Consider the following 26,108-nt stretch of genomic DNA (forward strand, 5'->3'; position numbering starts at 1 on the left):
TATTGAAGCAACATCTCAAGGCATCAGCCAGGGAGTTAAACCTTGGTCACAAATGAGTCTTCCAAATGGACAATGACCCCAAGCATACCTCCAAAGTTGTGGCAAAATGTCTTAAGGACAACAAAGTCAAGGTATTGGAGTGGCCATCACAAAGCCCTGACCTCAATCCAATAGAAAATTTGTGGGCAGGACTGAAAAAGCATGTGCGAGCAAGGAGGCCTACAAACCTGACTCAGTTACACCAGTTCTGTCTGGAGGAATGGGCCAAAATTCCAGCAACTTATTGTGAGAAGCTTGTGAAAGTCTACCCAAAATGTTTGACCAAAGTTAAACAATTTAAAGGCAATGCTACCAAATACTAACAAAGTGTATGTAAACTTCTGACCCACTGGGAATGTGATGAAATAAATAAAAGCTGAAATAAATCATTCTCTCTACTATTATTCTGACAATGCACATTCTTAAAATAAAGTAGTGATCCTAACTGACCTAAGACAGGGAATGTTTTCTATGATTAAATGTCAGGAATTGTGAAAAACTGAGTTTAAATATATTTGGCTAAGGTGTATGTAAACTTCTGACTTCAACTGTAAATAACTTATAAATTGCATGGCAAGTTACTAATAAATACTTTATGTAAACATGCTCAAGCAGGTTTTACAAGTTTACTAACATGAGCCAGTGTATTTATGGGGCATGTGAATAGGCAAGGCAAGTAATGGATTAGAGGCATTAAATTACATTATCCGTTTTTACTTGCAACCTGACAAATTCTTCTCCTGTTCTCTGTGTAGCCTGCTGGGTAACTCAAACATTATTCTGTAATGCTGTGTTTCAACGCTTGTAATGACCTTAAAATGTTCAGTTATCGATATGTATGTCTGAATGAATGCAGCTCATTCCAGTGTCCTCTACCTCATGAGATGAAGTCCTTCACAATTAGAGCAAGGACAGCTGACCCTACATTTCAGCACTGTCTAATATGCGAATAATCTACCCAAAGCTACCTGTTTCAGAGAAGGTTTGAATTCATTTGAAATATGAACACGTGGTGAAAGAATTGCATTTTGGTGTAAACCATTTGTGTCCAAGATGATCTCTACATTCTCAAAATAGGTAGATATCGTGAATTGAAATAAGATCACATAAATAAAACCCAGAAGTTGGAAGATACTTGACTACAGTATCAAACAATTAACTCTTTGACATTAAGAAAATGCAAACTGTGTCCTTTAATGTCAAGCAAAAGATATTAAAGCTTTGGTTGAGTCTCTCAGCTTCTCTTTGGTTTATTTCTCCATGTTCATCTTTTTTTTCTTTTCCTTTTTTTTATTATTATTATTATTTTTTTTAATTATTATTAGTATTTCATTATATCTGTTTGCAGTCACTAATGCTCCATCATTAGCAAGTTTACACTTGCGATTTGACTGTACATGTGCATGAAAAAATCTCAATATGAGTTGATATAAAGCCTTTAGAAACAGGACCAGCATTTGAAAACCATGAAAACATAAAAGAGGGTCAAACAGCTACATCTAGTGGCAGCTTCATAAGCTTTCACCTTACAGGAAAAAACATAACAAAACGTTCATATTTAAGTATATAGTATATATAACAAATATAAAATATATATTTAAATATGGGTTATTTTCACAAGTGCCATCACTTTATGTAGCCTATACCGAATAAGACATATAATAACTTTAGACATGGATATCGTTTAATTTTAGTGTTAATGAAATTCGGCCGGCTAAACAACAAATGTAGGCTACAAGATTAGTCTTCAATTGAACACAAAACAATGCAGAATCAATGTCTTTACGTGGCCACTAGATGGGGGTGCATACAGATATATAAAGTCTCTCAGACGTTCAGCAAGTTACTGGTGTCAACCAACGTGCAAGTTGTCTGAAGCGTGATTTTCTTTCATATACCAAGAGCATATTACTTTAGTTCAATAAGGGCTTTCTTTAAAAAACAAAAAACAAAGTACTTCAGACATGTCTGACAAAGGACAAGACGTCGATCTAACTAGGGCCAAACAAAATACAGGAGTCTGGCTGGTGAAGGTTTGTGATTTTCAAAGGTTGGTTTCTGGGATGTAGTATTGTCTAATGGTGATTGCTAAGGCAAGCATCTACTGTTGCTCATACTTTGGCTTAGGGTGTTTTCAAAATGAACACAAAAATTTTAACTTGTACCGTTTTTAAATTAATTGGTACAGTACATGAATGGTTAAAATCGTGCTGCATGTTTAGAAGAGGTACACTTAAAGCAATATTCCGGGTTCGAAATAAATAATAAGAATATTAACAACAACAACAAAAAGCTCAATCAACAGTATTTGTGGCATAATATTGATAACCACAAAAATTTATTTTGACTTTTTTTTATTTTTTTAAAAAAAGCAAAAAGCAAAAATGTGGGTTCCAGTGAGGCAATTACAATGGAAGTGAATGGGGGCCAATCCGTAAACGTTAAAATACTATTTCCAAAGTATGGCCACACGACATAAACGATATGCGTGTTAACATGAGTTTAGTGTGATTAAATTTAGTTATATCCAATTTTACAACTTCGTTGCCATGATGATGTAATGTCAACAAACCCTAAAATGACTGTAAAAATTACGATTTAAACAACTTTACAGCTCAGATAATACAGAAAATTTAATGTAAGTGCTTTTATAAAATTATAAGCTTTACATTTATGCCTTAAAACCTTCCAAAAATTGGCCCCATTCACTTCCATTGTAAGTGCCTCATTGTAACCTTGATTTTTGCTTTCTTTTTTTTTTTTAAGGATGTTAAAAAAAATTTTTTGTGGGGGAATCAACATTATGCCACAAATGATGTCGATTGAGCTTAACTTGTATTGAACCCAGAATATTCCTTTAAACCCAAAGTATACATAGATTTTGACGAACGCTTAAGCTGGCTCTACACTAGCTGATTTTTCCAATGATTTTCAGATGTTAGCCTCATTAACATAACACCGTGTAACGTTTTTTTTTTTTTTTGGTTCCTGGGTAGTAAGTGTTATTTCCTAATTGCTTATGCCTCAAAAATATAGAAAATGGCTATTATTCCCCACAAACTTTGCTTTTGTGACCAGGACAGTGATATTTTGAAATTTACCTATTTAACTTTCTAGAACTTTCCAGTAATATAAATAGTATTATAAATACAGGGGCCTTAAGCCCAGCAGTTTAGTTTAGTATTAAGTGGATACATATCTGCATTTTTCTGAGATGGCATCAAGAGGCTGCAAGCATCCGCCAGACTCATTTTGCTGTGTCTGCGGCCAATTTATCAAGACGAGTGAAAAAGTACTCCGTGGAATCATCTGCCAAGATGTGTGAGGCCTACAAGGCATATTTCGGCATGCCTGTCGGGGATCAAAACAAACACTGGGCACCTAATTTCACCTGCGAGCACTGCAAAAAAAACTCTGGAAGGTAAGATGGACAATTGTTGCTTGGAAATTTATGTTATAAAATTTGTTAATTTAAAAAAAAAATTATTTTAAAATGTTTTACGATTTTCAGTGTTGTTGTCGTATATGAAAAATGTTGCGAGAATCTCTTACACATGAGTCATGGGTGAAATAAATGTCTTTTTGTAGGATGGTACAGAGGGGAAAAGAGAGCCATGAAGTTCGCTATCCCAAGAATTTTGCAGGAACCCACTGACCACTCAAGCAACTGCTACTTCTGCATCGTGGACCATTCCAAACATCAGACTGGCAAGAATGCACCTGCTATCACGTATCCGGACCTTCCTTCATCCATCGCCCCGGTGCCACACTGCCATGAGCTCCCCGTACCCACTCTTCTGGAGAGAGAGCAGCCGTCTTCAGAAGACAGCAGCAAGTCATAGTGCGAGGAAGACGTTGTAGACCCAGATGACAATTTCAGAGGTGGAGCTGAGGAGAGAAACCCGTACTACCCCAACCAAAAAGACCTCAACAACTTGATTAGAAATCTTGGTCTCACTAAGTCCAATGCCGAGCTTTTGACGTCTAGGCTCTAGCAGTGGGACTTGTTGGATGAAAGTGTGCAAGTTGCAGATCAGAGGAAGCATCACCAACCTTTTTCCAGCTTCTTCACCCATCAAGATGGGCTCTGCTTCTGCCACAATGTGACCAGTCTGTTCGAGGCAATCGGAATCGCCTGTAACCAGAATGAGTGGCGCCTCTTCATTGACAGCTCATCCAGGAGCCTCAAAGCCGTGCTGCACCATAATGGTAACAAGTACCCGCTTCTTCCCCTGGTTCACTCGGTGCACCTCAAAGAGTATTACAACAGCATCAAGATCTTGCTGGACGCCTTGAAGTATGATGAGTACATTTAGGGGCTGATTCGTTAAAGTGATTTCCAGTATAATCGTAAATCTCGAAAAACGACTCTCTTCTAAATCTGTTGTAGTCATTTTTGTATTACTTTAGTATAAATACATGTTCATTTGGATTCATATATTGTTTTTTTCTGACTTTATGTGAACGAAAAGACACATTTGCCCGTTTTCTCATTGGAAATAGGTCAATTTCAAAATATCAATGTCCTGGTCACAAAAGCAAAGTTTGCGGGGAATAATAGCCATTTTCTATACTTTTGAGGCATAAGCAATTTGGAAATAACACTTGCTACCCAGGAACAAAAATTGTGTTACTTGGTGTAATCACCTGGAAGGCAGAGGGAGACAGAGTGTGCATTAGCACCTCTCAACGGGAGGTGTTAATCACTTGATGTTGGGACTCCCTGCTGAGTTAATGGCTTCAAGCACTGAAAAAAACAACAACATATTTTTGGTTTGGAAAAAATAATTCTGTCACTGAGAAGAACTGATAAGATGACAAGCTGATCAGAACTTTTTTTTTTTTTTTTTTTTTTTTTTTAAATCACACTCAGCTGCAAATCACACATGCTAAAATCAAGTAAGCTACAGGTCTGAAGATGCCCCAAATCACTCTATTGCAATTGCAATTTTACTCATGTTGTTATTTTGTCAGAGAGAGATAGTAGCATTGTGTCGTTATGTGTGTCACCCCTCCACCATTTTAATCAGCAAGTGTGTCATACCTCTGACTGAAGAGAGCGAGATCTCTGCAAAAGAGTCTGCATGTATGACACCCTTGGCCAAGATGAGTTGTTTTGAGTGTTTTAGTGTAGAGCCAGCTTTACTGGACGTGTCCACTGGATGACGCTCGCAACGCTTGAGAGCTGCTGCTTTGAGGCATGTTTGTAACATGCAAAATGATTGTATTTTGTCTGTCAGTGTTTTCAGAACACGAGCAATAATAATAATACATATGTGTGATTACAGTTTTAATTGATTCAACTTTTGTTTACCCAGCCACATTATTGGCACAATGAATGTGTGCAGTCACCATTTGAAGTCTGTTTTAAGTCCGAAATAAACATAATGTGATTAAAGCACTGAATACAGCAGAAACTTAAGCATTATTGTCAGATTTTGAAGCTCTTATGACAGACGCCACTACTCTCAGCTCTCAGCCTCCCTGGCGTTTTCCGCTTCTTATTTGCAAGAGGTTGAGCATTTCTCAACTTTTTGGTGCTCTCGACCGCCCTTAAGGTCAATGCTTTCTCCACACCCCTTTCAATCCCACAATCCACATTGCGAGCATGGCAATGAATTGAAAACGTCCACTCAGCTCTCTGCTGCACTCTGCTGAATACGTCCCAGTGACCACATACGGTTAGCGTATGTGTACAGTCGAACGAGCAGCGTTTCAAAACACGGGCGTCACTTTTGTTTAGAAAGTGGTGGGGACAGTTTGTGAAGTCACAAAGTGGTGAAACTCATGAATATTAATTAGGTTATGTGACCAATTCAAGCACTTGAATATTTCACACAGTTAATTTGATATCTTGATCCAGACGTGAGACACCGTCAGTACCGGGATTTTGTTGGTCAGTGGATAAATACATGGATCAGTACAGCATGCACCTGAATGACTAATTGGTCTTATGGTGAAGTTTTCAGCTCTAGTTCAGGGTTCTAATATGCCCTAATACAACTTTTGAATTTAATAAATGAAGATTGTATCTGTAGTGGATGTATATCATGAGCAGGGACACGTTTGTTCGCATTGTGCTTTGCAATTAACTGGACATGAGTGCAAGCTGCGGACAGCGGAATAAGTACAGCGTGTGTCTGGACGCACGAGAGAACATCAGAGCCCTCTGCCACTAAACACCACTGAAAACAGCCGCAACAATCACTCATCATAACATTAAATACTTAAGCACTGGATCGCCACTTATTATAACACAAATAAACGAAATGGAAACTCCTGCACAAAAACTGGAGATGTTTATTCTGCATTAGACACTTACCTGATGAAAGCTATTTCAAAAAGTATTGGGGACAAAATTGGCAAAGGCAAAAATTGGTAGCAACATGTAACCTTCCCACCCATAAATGACGCCTATGTTTCAAAGTATTCTCCATTTGACTGTGTGCATACACAGGTGGTTGGCGCATGCACGCTACGACTATGATGAGACACTGGACTGTTTCTCTTCAGGAGTTTAGATACATAAAGATATCTTTATATTCCTTCAGACTTGAGTTGTAATCTCCAGACCTCCTCACACACGCGCTCTTGACTTGCACATCCACTGTTGTTGTTTCCACCTTTGTCTCCTGCTGTTTACTGGCGATTACATGTTCTTGCACTTCTTTGTGGAAGCAACGGCTCAGTTATGAGTGTTGCCACCTTGTGGACCCACTAATTACTTCAAATAATTCCAGGCGCATGTGCTGTTCAAAGTACGTGTGGTTATAAAAGCCGGGCCACATGCGTTCAGTGCTCGAGCTCTCTGCTGATGACGAAATTTACATCACACAACCTGTACACAGATGCCTGGCGTTCGTGTCTAAAGGCTCTGGTATACTTTGTTTTTCTGCATTCTGGATTGCTACGCACACGGTCGAGTGCTTAGCCTTTCAAAGTATACTCTTTTGACCACAAGCTAATACGACTGCATCCAAGGCATGCACATTATGACTACTTTCTGATACTCTTTTAGTACAGTTAACAGCAGGCGCATGTGCTGACAATGCGCACAATTGAGTACTGTCTGCTTATCGAGAAAATCTGAGACGCACGTGGATAGTCGGCGCAGACTGTTCTGATAACGAAATTAACATGACGCCACTTTGCATCTGTAATGCGGACAACCAAAATATAATTTGTGCAATAAAAAGGCAAAAAGAATTCTGGTTCAGACCGAACATGTTCTTGTTCTTGGGGAAAAAAAATTTATAGAACAGACCCCAAACATTTAAGTCATTTTAAACTTGACATAGTGTCGAAAAAACACAGTGCCCCTTGCCCGAGAAAAACTCTGAAAATAGTGAAAATAGCACCTACCACAGTTTGGGTTTGTCAATCACAAGCATTCCCTTCCTCATCTGAGAAGAATGGGGTGATTGCTTTCTGTTGCAGCTTGGCATCGGCGATGTGTAGATTGTATTGCTCCACTTACCCGTACGAATATTAACCATGGTTTTACTATAGTAATACTGTAGTAAGCATGTTTTTTTTTTTTTTTTTTTTCACAGAAACCATAGTTTTAATGCAATTAGCCATAGTGTCACTATAATATGGTGTTATAGTAACCATGTTTAATTTTGTGGTTCCTATATCACTACAAAATACCATGGTGATACTATGGTTGCTATAGTAAAACCATGGTTAATTTTTGTAAGGGAAGATTAGGTTTAGGGGTAGGGGTTGTAGGGTGTCTTTGGGACTCTGAATAAACACACTGCAGTGATGCCCCTGTACTGTATGTTCGTATTTAATTAGGGGTGTATATAGCATCAATCACTTTTTGGACTTGGTGTACATGGCTTCTGACAAAAAAACAGTGTGAAGTAGTGCAACAGTCAAAAGCATCCGCCTAGCGCATAATTACATAGAAAAAAACAGCACGGATGGTAGAAAAAACAGCACGGACATACACAAAAACAAATTCGGTGGCCCTTACACTGTAGGAGGGACCAGAGTTGAGCTTTATTTATGGACCAGAATATCACGTGAGAATTGGGGTTGGACTCTTTTGACTTGGACCAGTAAGCAACCACCCAGCAACGCCCCAGCAACTGTTTAAAACACACTATCTACTGCATAACAGCGAGCTGAAAACCACACAGAAAACCGTAGCAACCACATAGCAACACTGGTTGAGTGGTGGTGTTTTTTACATGCGCAAGGACCACTAACATAATCTTCAGAAAATGTAGTTGGTTTCAAATACAGTACAGATGCTTGAACAGAGATATCTTAGGAAACCGAATAATAGCTAGGGTATATTCACTTTTCTTTAGGTTCCCAAATACCTTTCTCAGCAATGGGCCAAAGCTTCTGGAGGAGGAGAAGTAGGCAAACTTAGAATCGGCAAGTAAGGTCTATTTTCAAACAAATAGAAACACATTTTTTTTTCCTTTTGTGTATTAAATCTTTGCACCCATACCCTTTTCTCTCTCCAAGAGCTCAAGGGAAGACTGTGGTAAGCTTTTATTAATATTTCTAAAGACACTTTCACTTATGGGTTATGTTTGCTCCACATCTTTTATTAAGATGTCACTGTTGATTTGCATAATTAGTATGATAGGAATCCTTTCTGATACTGGGCTTGGGAGAGAGAACTTTGTTTATATAGGGACTGATTGATTATTTCCTCAGGTGTCGTTCAATCTGAATGAGGAGCTGACAGTTGTTGAGTGCTCTGGTGAGAAGGTTTCATCAGTGCGCTCCCCCAGAGAACACCCCTTTACCATACAGGCGGTGGGGGGTCAAACCCTCGCTGTCTTTACAGAGAGTTCAGGTGAGTGTAAGAATTGTCTCAGACACTGTAATTAGTATTAGGTAAGGGTTGCACTAAGGAATTTGATAATTGTGACACCTTTCTGTCCAACATCAAAGGTTAAGGGATAGTTGTGGCCAATTTCTAATTATATGAATAACTCCTATATATTGGCCAATATTAGCTGATTATTTGCCTGATATCTGACTATTTTGAGGTGATCAGCCTTGGTCAATTATTGCGCCTGATTAGCCAATTAACAGAAGTTGTCTTTCCACCTGGTGTCAGTTCCAAAGTCTATGACCTTGGTAATGGATTCACACATTTTACACTGATGAGCCAAAACATTATGACCACTCACAGGTAAAGCGAATAACATTGATCATCTCCTAACAAGGCCACGTGTCAAAGTCTGGGTAGATTAGATGGCAAGCGAACAATCAGTTCTCATGGTCAACATGTTCAGTACAGGATAAATGGGCAGGAGACCTGATCGACTTTGACAAGGGCCAAATTGTTATGGCCAGTCGCCTGGGTCAGAGCATCTCTGAAACGGCAAGGCTTGTGGGATGTTCCCGGTCAGCAGTATAGAGTACCTACCAACAGTGGTCCAAGGAGGGCCAAACCTCAAACCGGCGGCAGGGTGTTGGGTGCCCAAGGCTCATCGATGTGCAAGGGCAATGAAGGCTATCCCGTCTGGTCCGAATTGACAGAAGGTCTACTGTGGCACAAGTCACAGGGGAAGTGATGGCACCAGGATGCACTGTGGGAAGACGACAAGCCGGTGGAGGGAGTGTGATGCTCTGGGCAATGTTCTGCTGGGAAACACTGGGTCCGGCCATTCATGTGGACGTCTATTTGACATGTGCCACCTACCTAAACATCGTTGCAGACCAGGTACACCCCTTCATGGCAATGGTATTCCCTGATGGCAGTGGCCTCTTTCAGCAGTATAATGCGCCCTGTCACACTGCACACATTGTTCAGGAATGGTTTGAGGGACATAATAAAGAGTTCAAGGTGTTGCCCTGGACTCCAAATTCTTCAGATCTCAATCCGATTGAGCATCTGTGGGATGTGCTGGGCCAACAAGTCTGATCCACGGCGCAAGTTGCAGGACTTGAAGGATCTGCTGCTTATGTCTTGGTGCCAGATACCACAGGACACCTTCAGGGTGAACATGAAAAATTATCACCAAACGAACAACTTAGAACAAAAACATCAGTGCATAATTTTTGTCATAATTTTAAGGCGAACTAAACAAAGCCTGTTTGCCCTGTGAGTAAGCATTTCTTTTTAAGTCACATAAACTTGCAGTCTTCAGAGGCCATTGTCTTTTCTTTGAAACATGTTGATTTTATGTCATTGCTCTATAGATCGCTATACTGTATAACAGTGCAGCTCATATGCACAACATAATAATAGCAGCCTGACTGAAATTCACACAATGCCAAGTGTGGAATTGCAATTATTGTGTTCTGCGCTTTTATTCACTTAGGATTATAATTTTTTTTTAGTTGTCTGCTTAGCGCTCACAAGCCCCAGGTATTGATTAAGCGGTTGCTAAGCAACAGGTAAGCCACCGAAGTAGGCTCTACTTGTACAGTTAAAAGCTTTTTCTGGGGGTGGAATGGTGGCAGTGTGTTTTTCTCAGTAAGTTATGAATTGAAATAGTTCAGGGTTTTGAAAGGATTTGTAGGATAATGCAGTGCAAAACACTTCTTTGCTATTTATTTATTTTTATTTTTTGTAGTATTGAAGAAGACTTGGAGCTGTTTGAGAGACGGCAGTCATACTGTACGTCATTAAGTGATTAGGGAGCAGAAGGACATGCTTGTTTGTCTGTGTCTTAAAGGCCAAAACTAATAAAAAACCCCGCAACTAGGATCATGAACAGTGATTACTTTCAACTGCTCTTAACATTTATTTATTTTCATTTCGTAACTCTTCAGGAGAAACGGCAAGCAGAGGTCAAGAGTCACGTCTAATGGCTCTTGGTTTAAAACATGTGATTCAGACATGGTTACACGTGTCTTTGGCTTTTAGCTCACTGATTTATAGATGCACAGACTCTTGAGTGAAATGTTTGTGCAGATTTTAGGTTTATCATTGGAATACTGCATCCTTAAAACAAGATACATTTACCTGAAGCAAAATTGCATTATATTGAGTTTTTTTTTATTATTTATTTTATTTTTTTAATTTAACATGATTTTATAAATTTGTTTTCCCTTTGAATTGAGGTTTTTTTTTTTTTTTTTTTTTTTTTTTTTTGCATAATTTTCACTGAATTATTTTAGATTTCTCTGAAAGCAAGTATTAATCTTTTGTCATTTTGCTTCTCAAATGTTGCTTCTTTTAAGAATGTTTAGACAAAATGACTGAGTTAGAAAAGGATTTTTGCAGTGTAAATAGAAAATGTAAAACCTCACTCCCTTTTTTCCCCTCATATAACTGCTCGACTGCTTTTGTGAGCAGTCGGTCTGTCAGAAAGCAGAAGTGGATATACCAGATGCCCTGTTATTTTGATAAGCTGTCAAGGTTGAACTTTTTTTTTCTTGTTTGTGAACCACACAGAGTCCTCCACAAGGTTGAAGAGAGGCAGCTTGACTTGATTGACATGGCACATAAAGCCTGTTGCCAGGTTGAAGTTAGACCCAAAGAGTTGGACTTGATCACACACATGTGCAGTATCTTTTTGAAAGTCGAAAATTAGGTTTTCTTTGTTTACAGTAGCGCAGATTTCCAACTGTGGCTAGAAATAGAAATGTCGCCTTTCAGCTTGCACAAGAGTCATGTGACCATGATAATCAGGGGCCATATTATTCACAAAGATTTTTATCTTACCACTAGGAGTTCTCCAAAGAGTTCCTAGTTAGGAGTTTTTGCTTAAAACCTATTCACAAAACTGCTAAGAGCAAGTTTTAGTAAGGAAATCTTAAGATAAGTGTAAGGCAGAGTTGACCTCGTTGCTATGGATGGTCACGTTTTATCAGCGCACTCTTTTAAATCACCCTCAGTGAACCGCTATTTGTCAGTTAAAACAGACAACTAATATATAATTTTTTTTTTATTTAATTTTTTTTCAGTTCATGAACATTTCTTCATCCTGTGTTGATTTAACAAAATGAGTGTGCATCCCGTCAACAGCATCAAAACACTGGGCTCTCTGCAGCGAGAGCACATCCACAGGAAGAAATACGATATGAATTGTTGGACGATGTGCGGTCTGGAGAGGACATATATAGTTTGATAGATGATTCTGCTGATGGGTGACAGAAATTTCCAATTCATCCGCGCTACACAGTTTTATTTTTATGTGGCCAGAGAGCGCAGAGTTCTTAACTTTATCTCCGGTGTAATTGGGTTGTTTCAGTTTGTGGGAGAGTTTAGTGCATCTCTAAGTTCACAATAATAAAAACACCCTCGCGGTTCAGGCAATACCTTTATTTTAAAGGTCAATGTCAACATTTTACTATTTATAATATCACATTATTAAAGTACATCGACTCAATTGTAATTCAGGCAATACCTCTTTAAACGGTCAATGCCATAATAATATTCTAATATATTGTTTTTAATGTGGATTGACCATGCTTCAGATCATTTGTTAGTCACTCTTAGGGAGTTAGAAGTCCTCAGGATGACTTCTAAGCTGTCGTGGGTTTAGGAGCTACTTTTAGCATTAAAATGCTTCATGAATTACTCTTAGATAAAAATTTTTACGAGTCCTAAAATTAGGAGTGACACGCCCCTAGTTTTAAAGAGTTACTCCTAAATTTCCACGTTAGCAGCTACTTTTAGCCTTAAGATTTTTTGTGAATATGGGCCCAAGGCTGAATGACGGGGGTAGGGAAGAGAGTTGATTTAATTTTTTTCCTCAATTGCATGTAGATATGTGAACATATCGTAAGCGTGTTTAGTGCATTAAACACTTTAAATTCCATAAGATAAAAAAAGGTTATGATTCATTTAAGCATTTCACTCTACTTACCACTTGGTAACAAATGTTTCTATTTTGAAATCAGCAGTTTCACTGTTTCTTAATATGAATCTAGGTGGTAATAGATGGGTGGATGCATCTTCGGTTAATGATAATCCTCTAATCTAAAAGACTTGTTGAATTATAACCAAAAGCCAATGAAGTGCTTCATTGTACATGAAGTTAATTTGACCTAAAGATGGACAAAGATCAAAAGGCTTGTGTTGACTTGTGTGTACTATGTATACGGACAAAATATCATGGTGATTGTTAAAATGTCCAACTGTTTGCAAGTGTCAAGGTACATGTGAAATTGAAGGTGTTTCATTTGTGCTTTGTTGTATTTGTGTCAGCCTTTGGCACGTGCAGTTTTCTTTTCCACCACTTTCTAAAACTATTCTTTGGTTTGATTTGTTCCAGTTGTGCCTTTCTTTTACAGATGACCTTGACTATTGCCCATTTCGCATTGTTCTAACATGGTGTGTGCCTTTATTAAAGCTCATGCTTTGAAAAAGTACATAACCAGAAATCTTTGTGCTATTTTCTGTTACTGACAAATTGGTCTCTTAAGGGCGTACGCGTTCTTGAAGCCACATGTTAGCCTGACCGCTAATGTTGATCAATTTGAAAAGGAGCCATTAGTCATGCCTCCTTGGGAGCACTTGATGAGAATATTTGGCGTCTTTGTGGTATGTAGGAGTCTCATTTGCCTGGCAACAATTGCATGTGAGACTAATCCATGAATATTTCAACCGATAATGGGTTTCTTCCATTTTAAATAAATTGCAGTGGGTTAGAAACACATCAGCCACAGATGACGGCTTATAAGCCCTGCCGTGTCTCATCAAAAATGAATGACTGATATCTGCAATTAAAAAGGACCCTGTTTTTGATGTCCACACAACAAACTGTGGTGATTGAAGATGTTTCTGTTTCCTAGTGTCAGAAATGTGCTCTGACTCATTTTAGTGGGAGATTGCATGACAGATTTGATGAAAACAGATGGATAATAGTGTGTGGAGATGTCAGCTAATCCAAAGTGAGTGTAACCATATGTCTGCCATTGCCTAATTTTGAAAGGGGCAACTTAGTACTGTAACTGAATTTAGCTATGTGTTAAACAGAGATGTTTTTCTCCTGAATGCACTCTGAATGTTTTTGTTGCAAACTCTCAGGATGATTAGGGCATTCTGAACTTGATACATTCCCATATTTATTTTCATAAGTTCTTCTGCAACATTTAAATACTCCTAAATATGTTGTTGTCCTGATTTAAACATGAGCTTGTTCTGTTTTAAAGGGATAGTTCACCCAAAAATTATCCATTCTCTCACCCTCATGTTGTTTTAAACCATATAACTTTCTTCTGTGGATCACAAAAGGAGATGTTTGGTAGTATGCTAGTCTTAGTCACTAGTGTCACACTTTCATAGCATATTTGTATTTTTCCACAGAATGAAAGTGAATTGTGACAGAGGCTGTCATTCTGCCTAAAATCTCCTTTTGTGTTCCAAAAGAAAGGCATAAAGGTTTAAAACAACATGCTGGTGAGTAAATGAAGAGAGAATTAAATGTATTGACTGAACTTTCCCTTTTAAATGTCCTACTTATGTCCTACTGGGTATACAGAAGAATTGCTTCAGATGTTGTGTTTCAGAAGCAGTGCACAGATACTGGAATATTAGTGATTGATGTATGTATGTAATGCATGTATGCCATATGCTCTAAAATTGCACTCATACCCTTTGGATCAATGCTGGAGGAAATTTGACAACTATTAAACAGCTTTGTAGGTCACGTTTTACTGCATAATAATGAAAACTTTCAATTTAGGACAGTGGTGCTATGTCTCTTACAAGCTGACTTAACTGCATATAAGAAAAAAAAAATGTAGCTCTATTTATACAGCACACTGTAATTTGTCAAGTTACATTGCACAGCCATAAGATTTATCACAGTTCACAGACAAACTCATACACAGTCTTACAGTCCAGACTGTCACCTAGATTCAGTCAGACTTTTTTTTTTTATAAACAAACATTTAAACAGTTCTTTAAATAAATTATATTCTGGCTTTATTTTGAATAAATCTCAAAGACTCAAAATTACAACCTGTTGTTCACTACATTGTATCACATTACCAGAAATCACAATTTGCTCACAAATGAAATGATTATTGCACTTGCATTCAGCCTTTTGATAGTACAGTACTCCGCAATCATCATTAACAGTATATACCATTCTTCTGGTAAAAACAACTTGCAAACAGCAGAAACTACTAACACAAACCCCACAAAATACATAATATCTTGTTTTTCAATGCTGTTAGTGCATGTCATGTAGAAGCAGAGTGGAGTATTCCAGAAGAGGTTCTCAGCTGATGACACTGGTGTGTTTATAAATGCGATGGTTTTTCAGCAGGCCATGTGGTTAGTTCTGGTTGGGTCACTTGACAAAATGCAGAGCCTCACACTGAACCACTGATCCACGACCACTGTCTAGGCTGGTAAGTAGACGAAAGCCGCCTTTCAGAGCAAGCATCACGGTCTCCAGCTTCAGGCACTCTACTGTACACACAAATGTGCTGTCCTGCTTTAACACAAGCCGAGAGCCCTGCTCCGATTTGATGAAATGCCGGAACTGGATGATGTTGGACGACACCTCGAACTCCTCCGGAAAGCCATCTAGCCGGCTCTTGGAGATCTGCACCAGGCGATTCTTCACCTTCTCAATGAAGCTGGTGTCACTACAGTAGATCCTCAGACCCTGGGAGCGCTCGTGGCTATCTGTCACCTCCAGGAAGGCGGGTTCACGTTGCGTGGCTTGCTGTTGCTCCCAGTCCTGGAGCGCTTGGGCCAGCTCACTCAGCCGGTAGAAGTCAGCCTCGCGCCGTAGAAGGCCCACTTCCTTGAAGTCATCGGGCAGTACCAACTCACCCAGACGCAAGAAGTTTAAGACATGCCGGAAGATGGGGCCATCACGGTCAATGAAGGTGTTGCCCATAGAGTCCACGTGCACCACAGGTTTCTTCCCGCTCACCATCTCCTCCAACAAAGAGCCAGGGTGCTTTGCCAGGGTCTGCCGCTGTGCTGCGTACAGGTAGCCCCCCACGTTGATGGTGATGGTGCCCGAGGAAGGTTTCTTAAAGCTCTTGCTGGGCTGCAGCAAGTCTGGGTTGATCTGTCTCAGTTCGCTCTCCATCCTTCTGAGATTCCATTCCATGCCGTTCCTCACACCCAGCCTGGTGGAGTGTGTGCGTGAGTGGGCGGGTGAACAAATAACAGCACAGCTGAGCGGCGCTGGCATGGAGAACAGGAGCAGTGTGCGCTGCCAGCAGTGTCTGAGCCTTTCACAGCCACACACACACACACACACACACACACACACACACACACACACACATATATGTGTGCGCATGCACTCTTACATTTGCAGTAGGAGGAGGGGTGTTAAGGGTGGGTTCTACTGTGTCAGTGGTGTGGGCTCGGGAAAGAGAGAGCGCATTACACGCTGCCCTCCACTCTACATGCTGAATTTAATCACCTTTCCACTTCAGCACCTTCTTTGACTCTGGCTCGGCAATTAGCGCTGCTGTCCTGTGATGAAAGAGCTCCTCGGTTGGGTGGCTGCACGTGAACTCACCGAGAGGGCCAAATCACAGGGATCACACATAATGAACAACCTATGATGAAACTGTGAGAAGTGGGAGATGTTTTCATGTCTATCTTAAGTCATTGCTTTGAAGAGCCATCGGTGTGATGTGCCGACAATTGGCAGCGTTATCGGTAAATGATGGCTAGATGAAGTACAATGTAGGTGTAGTTATGTAAATTATTTGTCTGTTCTTCATTTCAAAAGGGATGAATGCATTGAAACGTTCTCACTCTCTTTGAGGGAGAAAGGCTGCTTTTGCTTTGATTGACCCAGTTATTAATGTTGTACGGTAGAGCCACGAAGAAGCCTTTAAGATTAATCTTGAAGTTATGGGCACCGAGCCCGTAATTGACCTCAAGCCATCTTTAAGGATGTTAGACATGAAACGGAGACGTATGGTGCTATGTCACCAAGTAAACCACCCAGTGATGAGAACCTGGAATTGATATTCTTATCATAACCCCATCTATACATGGGCTGTCTTACAGAAAAGAGCCTGAGCCTTTGTCTGTCTCAAGGAAGACATGCCCTTAAACAGCAGCAGAATTACTGTGACATCTCTTTGAGTAATGTCACTAACACTTACAAAGCCTGTCAGTCATTCTTGAAGTATGCCATGTAAGTTGACTCGAAACAACTCTATAACAGTAACGGCAGTCCTGGGGAGAGGGACTCTTTGGAGCCAACTTTTGTGCAATGCACGTCATTGTCAGCTGAGATGGGGTGGAGGCTAAATTGCAGTCTGTAGTTGATTTGACTTTATTTAAACCAGCTGATATACAGTATACATAGTGTTATCACCCAAGACACATTCTTCTCACTTTTTCACTGAAGGATTCTTAATTTTGATAAAACGACAGATAGTCATAGGCATCATTTACGGTCCCCACCACTTTTTAAAATGGCTCAAGAGTTTTTATTTTGTTGGTGTGCGTTATCAAGTGATCTGGCAGTGGACTTTTTATTTATTTTTTTTTTATTTTTTTTTAGTGGTGGTTGTGGTTTTCATTTGTGGCGTAAAGTGGCAATGTCCTCTCCTGCACACGGCTCTCAGATGTGTGCTCTATTTGTTAGCTGTATGTTTAAGTAAAAAACTAAAAAACTAAATTCAAATAAATTTGCCCCTGCTCCTAATATACAACTACTAACACGAAGCTGCAAATTTGGTTTATTAAAAATTTGAACTTGCAGACCTGTTTCTGTGATGGCAACTCACAAGATGAGCTTCGAAGAACAGAACAATTTAGGATTGTGTCCGATTGTCAACAGTTAAATCCAGTTAACTCCGTAATCCCTGTAAATAACCCTGATCAATATTTTGCATTAAGATATATATATATATAGATATATATTTTTTTTTTTTCAAAACAATAAAGGATCATAAATTATTTAAAGATAGTCTAAATAATATTCAAGAGCTAAGCCAAATAAACAGCACAAATGTTTCCGGCTCCACTGTCCCCACCACTTTTTAAAAACAAAGTGACGCACATGCACATAGCTATGATTACTGATTCAGTGACTGTGCATTATAGTCATATGACTGATTATGTTATAGAGGATGGCTCAGTCATGGTTTTAATCATCATTTGAAAACTGGTTTTATTCAGCTGCATCTGAATTGCAAACAGGCATTAATTATGTCACAGAAAATAGTAGTCGGCTGACCTGCTTTTCCATATATCTCATTATTTTAATTAGTGCACTTGTTTGTGCAACTTAGGGAGGCCCAAATTAATTTTAGTTTATTAGTGAACAAGCACAAGAAAGCAAATGTAGATCAGAGCACATGAATAAGAAATTCTATTTAGACTCAAAAGAATATGACGTGTCAACAAGTGCAGAGTCAATCAGAGGAGGCGACATGGAGCAAATGCTGTGCTTTTTAGCCATACCAGTGAATTGTATGCTTTCAACTTTGAGGCAACAGTTTGGTGTGGGCCCTCTTTTGTTCCAGCATGACAGTACCCCTGTGCACAGAAATAGTTTACTGAGTCTGCTGTGGAAGAACTTCCCGGTGAGGAAAAAGTCCAGATCAGAACACAATTGAACACCTTTAGGATAAGTTGGAATGCCAACTGCCCAACATAAGTGTTTAATGTTTTTAGAGCTGTACAGGTTGTAGTCCAAAAACCAGGAACAGAGTTCACCATGGGTTCCCTCTGCATTTTTCTATGGGTTTTTATAATAGGGTTTTTCAGTTTATAAGTAAAATAAGGTCTACATTACTTGACGATACATGGACGTTTTGTTCTACAACATATGTAAATTACACACTTTCATACTTCAAACGTGAATTTTGAAGCTCTAAAAGAATAGCATACTTTTTTAAACACATGGCAACTTCAAAATTCACACTTGATGTATAAAAGTGTGTAATTTATGTTGTAGAACAAAACATCCATGTAACGTCAAGTAATGCTTACCACAGACCTTATTTTACTCATAAATTGAAAAACCCCATTATAAAACCCTAAAGAAAATTCCTTTGGGAATAAGCCTTCCGTGTTCGCCTACAAATTGACATCATGGTTAATTAGCTCTATTGTGTCTGTATGTTTGCAAATCAGGAAAGTCAGAAATCTTGAAGTAGTGTTTGATGATCAGTTGAACTTCACGGACCACATCACAAAGACAGCCCGATCATGCAGATTTGCACTGTACAATACTAGAAAGATCAGACCTTTCCTGTCTGATCATGCTACACAACTTCGTGTACAAGCTCTTGTCATTTCTAGACTGGACAACTGCAATGCTCTTCTGGTAGGACTCCCTACATGTATAGTCAAACCTCTGCAATTGATCCAGAATGTGGTATATGTTTGGTTTTCAATGAGTCCAAGAGTACACGTGTCACGCCTCTCTTCATCAAACTGCACTGGCTGCCAATGCTTGCTTATGTCAATTTCAAGGCATTGATGCAACAGCCACTGGTTCTGTGCCCCCATTCACTACTTCAAGTTTACAGTATGTGCCCTCCGGAAGCTTTCAATCGGCGGATGATGTGCGCCTCGTTGTGCCAAAAAAAGCGCTTTCTCTGACTTTCACTTCCACCATTCCTCGCTGGTGGAACAACCTTTTGAACTCCACCCAAGCAGCTGATTCTCGAACTACTTTTAAGAAACTTTTAAAGACGCATCTCTTTTGTGAGCACTTGGCCCTATCCTACTAATGCACTAACTGTCTTCTTAAAAAAATTAAAAATACAACAAATGCATCACTCCATTCTTTCACCACTGTCTCTCACCTTCCTCCCTACTTGTACTTCTATGAGCAATTTGAAACTCTGCATTGCAGCACTTCTCATGTTACTGCCTCCTTTGGACCAATCGCTTTTGCTGTATTCCTCATTTTTAAGTCGCTTTGCATGAAAGCGTCTGCTAAATTAATACATGTAAATGCATGCTAATCCCCACAACTAGACTAGAACCTATATAGCAGAAAATGGAGGGATGAATTCTCATGGCTTTGAAATTAAAATCTTATCTAGCACATATAGGTGTGGTGTTCAGGTGTTTACATACATTTGGCCTTGTAGTGTATGTACTACACCCATGACTGTAAAATGTATGCATTATTTAGTGTTGTCGTCTTAGTCTGTAAGAATGGCAACCATAAGAGAAAAAAAACTTAATTTACTTGGTTTGCTATCTGTGCGTAATGTTTGCAGACACTGAATTATCAAGTGCGCAGTAGTTCAAAACAAATATGGAGATGGAGCCAACAGAGTTAGAGTGGGAGAAATTGTGCCACACACATTATTTAAAAAGCCTCTGAGGCAGATGATTTAAGAGTCTTATTACTTTATTGTCATATATCTCCCTCAACTCCCTCAGAGGTAACTTCACAGTGTTATGGCACCTATGAAATTTCAGTGTTGAAAAGACTGCTACTCGGTCAAAAGCCAGGAGTGTCGCAACTAATGAAAAATCTAAATTAAAGCATAAATTAAATGCTACAATGTTGTAAAATTTAGAAAATATCTGCTAGAAGATACAAATGATCAAAATAGCAGGGGCCGTGATGAGTGATGAGCTAAAGAGACCTTGAGGCTTTGAAAAGACTCTTTGCGCTGTTCTATGCTGATGAAGAGACATCTGAAGAATGAAGCTGCAGCTGCAGGTGGGTGTGTGAGAGTGGAGGAAGGGAGGATGTGTCCTGATGAGGGCTGTGAATGTTGCTGCTCTTTTTTTTCTGCATCTGTGGAAGGAAATCTGGTGGGATCTTTTGAGGAGGTGGAAGATTGACCCCCGGTAACCTCGCTATCATCTCAGCAGCGGAACTTCAGCCCACCAACAGGTTGAACAACTCGCGCCACCCCCAAACAGTCCTACTCCATTGAGCCCGTGTTAATGCATCTCCCACTGATCTGAATATTGTTCCTGTGGAAATACTTATGTAATGTTACAGGGCTTGTAAGATGCTGGGGGGGGGGGGGGGGGTCACATGATGTTTGGGGAGGAGATGTGAACCTTGAGGTCTTGGATTGCCCTGACCCCTCTTCATAGCCTCTAGGTAATTGCGAGGAAAATGGATGCTTTGTTGAAGTTGTGAAACACAAGTGGGCGTTTTTATGGACTTACTCAACAAGTGCTCCAACACTCATCTGGCAATAATTGACAATAATTGAACGCATTAGTGAAGCTCTGATGGATTTTGTGAGTGAAATATTTCTGCCCTTTTTAAAGGCCTCAGGGGCAATGACCGCAAGGTATTACAGACATTGCTGTACAATTAATACAATCAAGCCAATCCATTAGACTAACTTCACAGTGTGCCAACAAATGGGAGCCGGCTGACAGCTGAGCAATGCAATGATGTTGCATGGGAGGTACAGAGAAGCTCATTGGAGTTTGATTAAAATCATCACTCATTGCTGGTTCAAACACTTCAGGACAAAAGCATACAATCCCACTGGCTGAATCATAAAATTTCAAATGTCAAGTTGAATTTGAAAAGGGGGGCTTTTTGTGTTCCATTTAAAGAGCGCTTACTTTTGAAGTACATTAATGTTCAGTGCTAAGTGGAGCCATTGGTTGTCCTGGGGGGCCTGGCAAAATTCACATTTTTGCTTATCTTTTGTACTCATTGAGTCATGGTGTTATGCATGACACAATGGTGAGTGAGCATCACTGTGCAATGTTAAAGGAATAGTTTCTGCAAAAATGTGAATTGTCATAATTTCCTCTCCTTCATGTCATTCCAAACCCTTCTAAAGTGTTCAAAGCTCCAAAATAAAAAAAAGCACCTTAAAAGTTTCGTAAAAGTAGTCCATTTGACTTGGCTGTATTCCAAGTCTTCTAAAGCCATACAATATGTTTGGGTAACGAGTAGTCTAAAATGTAATTTATTAAATCTTCCCCTTTTACTGTAGCTCGCAAATCAAATATGGTGCCACTGGACGCGCTTTGTCAATGGTGTTTATTTACGAGACACGCAAGATTCAATGGCATTTGGAGTCAATGGTGTTGACACGCCAGTGGATAGCGCCTTGTTACGCATGCATATTACCTCATCAGTTCTTTGAAACAATGTAAGGTCATAAATGGCTTAAGAAGAAACCGATCGCCACTGGTAGATTTTTGCCCATTACCCCGATTTTGCGTTGCATGTAAACACTTTTACTGGCGTTCTTATCCAATGTACGCAGGTGTTGTGCGCATGCCTCTTTGCAATTTGACGTTAAAAGCAGAAGATAACTATTATTTCAAATCTCATGTAAACGCGGTTTTCATGCTTTTTTTTTTTTTTAAATAATCTGATTTTTGGGAGTTAAAAGAGTATTGGTGAGCATGTAAAACTGGCGCCACCCTTGCAAACTCAAAACAACTCTTTTTTTTATTTTTTTTATTTTCATGCTTGCCAAATGTTTTGCTGAGATCTCGCTCTCTTCAGTCAGAGGTATGATACACTTGCCGTGGCAAAATGTTGGAGGGATGACACATACCAACTCACCACAACTCTCTATGCCCTGTCAGGTGGAGCTCGCCGAAATTACAACAGGAGTACCACGTGAGCATAAACAATTATAAAAGAGTGATTTAGGAAGTGATTCAAGGAGAAACCATGTGTGATTGTGTTTTTATTCCCCCCAAGGCTTTCCATGGAAAGTGTATGTCCATAATATACAGCTTTCAGTGAGTAAAGAAATGTCTTTCCTTAAAAACAGACTGTTGTGCATCCGCTTTCTGATTTCATTGGTCAATTTTGTAGGAAAAAAAAAGCTTGGTGACGGAATCGCATAGATTACAATCAGCGTTTGTGATGTTATGCAGCTGAGTGGGATAAAGACGTTCAGATCAGCTTGAGGTCTTGTCAGGTCTGAAAATCACTTAAAATCGGCTAGTGTGGCGCCGGCTTAAACGGGCTCATTGACGGCTTGATAAAACCTGCCAATAGTCCCACCTACTGGCCAGAACAGATAATGTTCAACAGCTGGCTATAAATGCGAGGGCTTTAAAACTCAGTGAAATGAATGCACAAGAGGTAATCTTCCATGGCCAGTGCTTACCGCTTTTCATCCTCTGTTCCTTGTAAAAAGCTATCATATGGCTTGGAATATAGTACAAGTGTCATATGGATCACTTAAAAAAAAACAAATCTGTAATTTTGGAGCTTCACATTATTTTCATTATTTATGGAAAAGAGCGATCAGGACATTTCTTTAAAAAAATCTCATTTTATGTCCCCTGGAAGAAAATCGATACAGTTTGGAACACCATCAGGATAAGTAAACGAGTACAGAAATATACTGAACTATTCCTCTAATTTTGTGTAAAGAATAACAAAATGTAATATCCTTGTTGTTCAGACAAGCTGGCTCTTGAAGGTATGGTTGTGCAGCGAGCTGAGTGCAGACCTGCAGTCACTGAGAGCTACATGAAATTAAAGAAGTATGTCTGTCTTCATTCAGAATGATCTGATCCTGTCAAATACATTTCAAATCACATACATCTGACCCTCTAGAAATGTATGTTTTATTCCCAGGCTGCAGATTGAAGAATCCACCAAACCTCTTCGTTTGTCTCAGAAGCTTGACAAAGCTGTTACAACCAATTACAAACCTGTGTCCAATCACAGCCATAGTGTAAGTGCATGATCGGTGTGCAAGAGAAAGATGTCAGAAATACAGCAAGATGAACACTCTTGATTGCTTGTGTTTCTGTTTAGGTGGAATATGAGAAGAAAAAGAAAGAGGAAGGCAAACGTGCGAGAGCTGACAAACAGAAGGTTCTGGAAATGCTCTTCTCTGCCTTTGAGAAGCATCAGTACTACAACATTAAAGACCTGGTGGACATCACAAAGCAACCAGTGGTGAGTTGACCAGTTAACTGCAACCTCCTAACTAGGTGTTACTTGATAAAGTGAAAATCACAGAAAGCTCTCTTCCATGTAAAATTTCGAATTTTTGTCCTAACCAGCCATGATGAGCGACAGGACATTTGGTTGATTGCTTTGTTTCTATTTCTGTGGTATCAAGCTGGGTAGCCCGACCCACAATGAAATCTTACTGGTTCAAAATCCTGCTCCATTTAAGGGCATTTAAACTTTAAATAGCTTCTGATCGCACATAGTTAGGATGAGTGTAAAAACACAGTTCCTTATGCTCAAGAGCTTATGCTCTAATGCAAATGTGATATTTTGAATCTTCTAAATCTGCATTTGCATACTGTCTTATGTACAGACATTTTAAATGGGTAAAAATGAACAAGAAAACACCAAGAAAGCTATGCATGGTTGATTATATTACAAGTAAGCTTAATGTTCCTATGAATAAATGCCACTTAACCACTGCCTCAAAAGGATTGGTGAAACTTAAATGTGATTGAAGTTCGATGAGTCATAACTGTATAAATGACAGAACCTTAACAGAACAGAGTACAACCAAAGTCCCTTTCAAGGCTAGTCAGTCCACTTGGCGGCCATCTTTGGAACGTTCCTGGGGCTGCTGTACAGCTATTTATATGGATACCAGCTAATGTGCATGCATGTGCTTGTTTTGATTGACAGGCGATGTCTGTATCTTAAAGGTGATTGGGTCATTTACCTGTAAGGCGGGACTTCCTTTTCTATAGCTGTTGGGCGATTTTCTCCCATTCATTTTAATAGAAGTGGTCCGTCTCTGGTACAAAATAGACATAAGTAAATTGGTACTTGCCATAGTGGTCTTTTTCAGGGAACAGCAATCATTGTATTGGATTCATTATGCAAAATAAAGCCAAAATTTAGGATGATTTCCTCTAAATAAATAAATACATTGCTCACTTTTTGAGAATCCCGAAATATTATGTATTGTGAAAAGCACTATACAATATAAAATGAATGGCATAAAATGGGATTGGGACTATCTATTTGTTAGATGGGGGAAGTATTCAGAGAACCTGTTTGAAAACAGTCATAATTTTTGAGATTCTATTTGGTGCCACAAGTGGTGCAGAATTATAAACTTTACCTTTAACCACATGAGACCCAAGCATGACAGCTGTGTGTGCCCTTTCCATTTCCCTTTTTGATTTGTAACTCTAAGCACCTAATAAACATGCAAAAATAAAATAAAAAAAAATTCTAGTGGAAATAGTTTTCCTAAAAATTGATGGCAACATATGTGGACTAAGTTGTTTTATGTTTGCAGGAGTGTTGTTTATTCATGTTTGAGACATTACAGACATTACATCAGAAATTAGCATAATTAATTCTGATTCAAAGTAATGGCCAGCATCAACCAATCACTGCCAGCCATGTTAAAATAAAATTATACATAAACTCTGAATCTATGTACTGATTACCATTGTCCCATGTCTGCCAAACATCATCTGCAGCCTGAAACTGAAGTTTTAGATGGATTTTAGGATTGAATGCATTTAGCTGCATAGAGAGCTATAGGATGCTCGCTTGCTCCCTATTTAATGGATGATTTAACCTCCAGTGTGCTGTCTGTCTGCACTGGTCTCAGAACAGTTAGAAATGCACCTTATTTTCATCCTAACTCCATATAAAGCCTCTGAAAGCAAAATTTTTTCAGCTTTAGGACAATCCCATTGATTCTCAATGTGTAAATGCACAGTAAATATAGGATGTCTAATGAAAAAATGTGCTGAAGGGCACATTAGAGTACATTTTGTTTAGCAGCATGGCGTTTTGCGATAAATCGCTCAAATAAAAAAATGGCATATCAGATGAAACTAGAGACTCTAATCATTTGACTCAAACAGGTTTCAATTTAAAAACGTAATAAGGTTTCTTACCAGATGTAGTTTTGTTGGCGTTTCTGCCAAAGACAAACTCTTCTGTGATTGGTGCCATGTTGTTTGGTCACATGACTCCTTGCGTCGAAAGTTTAACCTTTTACTGACAACACAGAGTCTCCTGAACTGAGATCAGTATGATTAAATTAATTTGAAATACAACATCCATGCATGTGTAAGTGGGGTTGCACAAGGTTAAGAGTTGCATGTATGATTAGATTCTGGTTGCCTATTGATTTACCTTTCTTTCCTCTAGATTTACTTGAAGGAGATTTTGAGAGAGATTGGAGTGTACAATTCCAAAGGGCCTCATAAGAGCACCTGGGAGCTGAAGCCAGAGTATCGCCACTATGAGGAAGGACAGGAGGATGAGGAAAAGATGGAATAA

The 26,108-nt window shown here is 39.2% G+C and overlaps 2 protein-coding genes across 2 annotated transcripts; one reads left to right on the top strand and one right to left on the bottom strand.

Moving 5' to 3' along the window:
• The first annotated feature begins 2,003 nt into the window (after positions 1 to 2,003).
• gtf2f2b (general transcription factor IIF, polypeptide 2b) lies at positions 2,004 to 26,108 on the top strand. Its single transcript, XM_051708566.1, has 8 exons — positions 2,004 to 2,072; positions 8,361 to 8,434; positions 8,524 to 8,542; positions 8,719 to 8,860; positions 23,287 to 23,368; positions 23,463 to 23,562; positions 23,646 to 23,789; positions 25,977 to 26,108. The coding sequence occupies exons 1-8, from the start codon at positions 2,004 to 2,006 to the stop codon at positions 26,106 to 26,108; spliced, it is 762 nt and encodes a 253-aa protein (XP_051564526.1).
• LOC127447061 (BTB/POZ domain-containing protein KCTD4-like) lies at positions 14,621 to 16,166 on the bottom strand. The gene has a single exon (XM_051708564.1). It carries the CDS (start codon positions 16,125 to 16,127, stop codon positions 15,267 to 15,269), a length of 861 nt encoding a protein of 286 aa, XP_051564524.1. The 5' UTR covers positions 16,128 to 16,166; the 3' UTR covers positions 14,621 to 15,266.

The sequence above is a fragment of the Myxocyprinus asiaticus genome, chromosome 10 (genome assembly GCF_019703515.2).
Source record: "Myxocyprinus asiaticus isolate MX2 ecotype Aquarium Trade chromosome 10, UBuf_Myxa_2, whole genome shotgun sequence".
Classification (NCBI taxonomy): Eukaryota; Metazoa; Chordata; class Actinopteri; order Cypriniformes; family Catostomidae; genus Myxocyprinus; species Myxocyprinus asiaticus.

Bases quoted from the DNA above. Each gene is read 5' to 3' on its own strand.
- LOC127447061 (XM_051708564.1), bottom strand. From the start codon at position 16,127: ATGCCAGCGCCGCTCAGCTGTGCTGTTATTTGTTCACCCGCCCACTCA.
- gtf2f2b (XM_051708566.1), top strand. From the start codon at position 2,004: ATGTCTGACAAAGGACAAGACGTCGATCTAACTAGGGCCAAACAAAAT. The intron at 2,073-8,360 runs GTTTGTGATTTT...ACTTTTCTTTAG, and splicing joins CAGGAGTCTGGCTGGTGAAG to GTTCCCAAATACCTTTCTCA. The intron at 23,369-23,462 runs GTATGTCTGTCT...TTTTATTCCCAG, and splicing joins AGCTACATGAAATTAAAGAA to GCTGCAGATTGAAGAATCCA.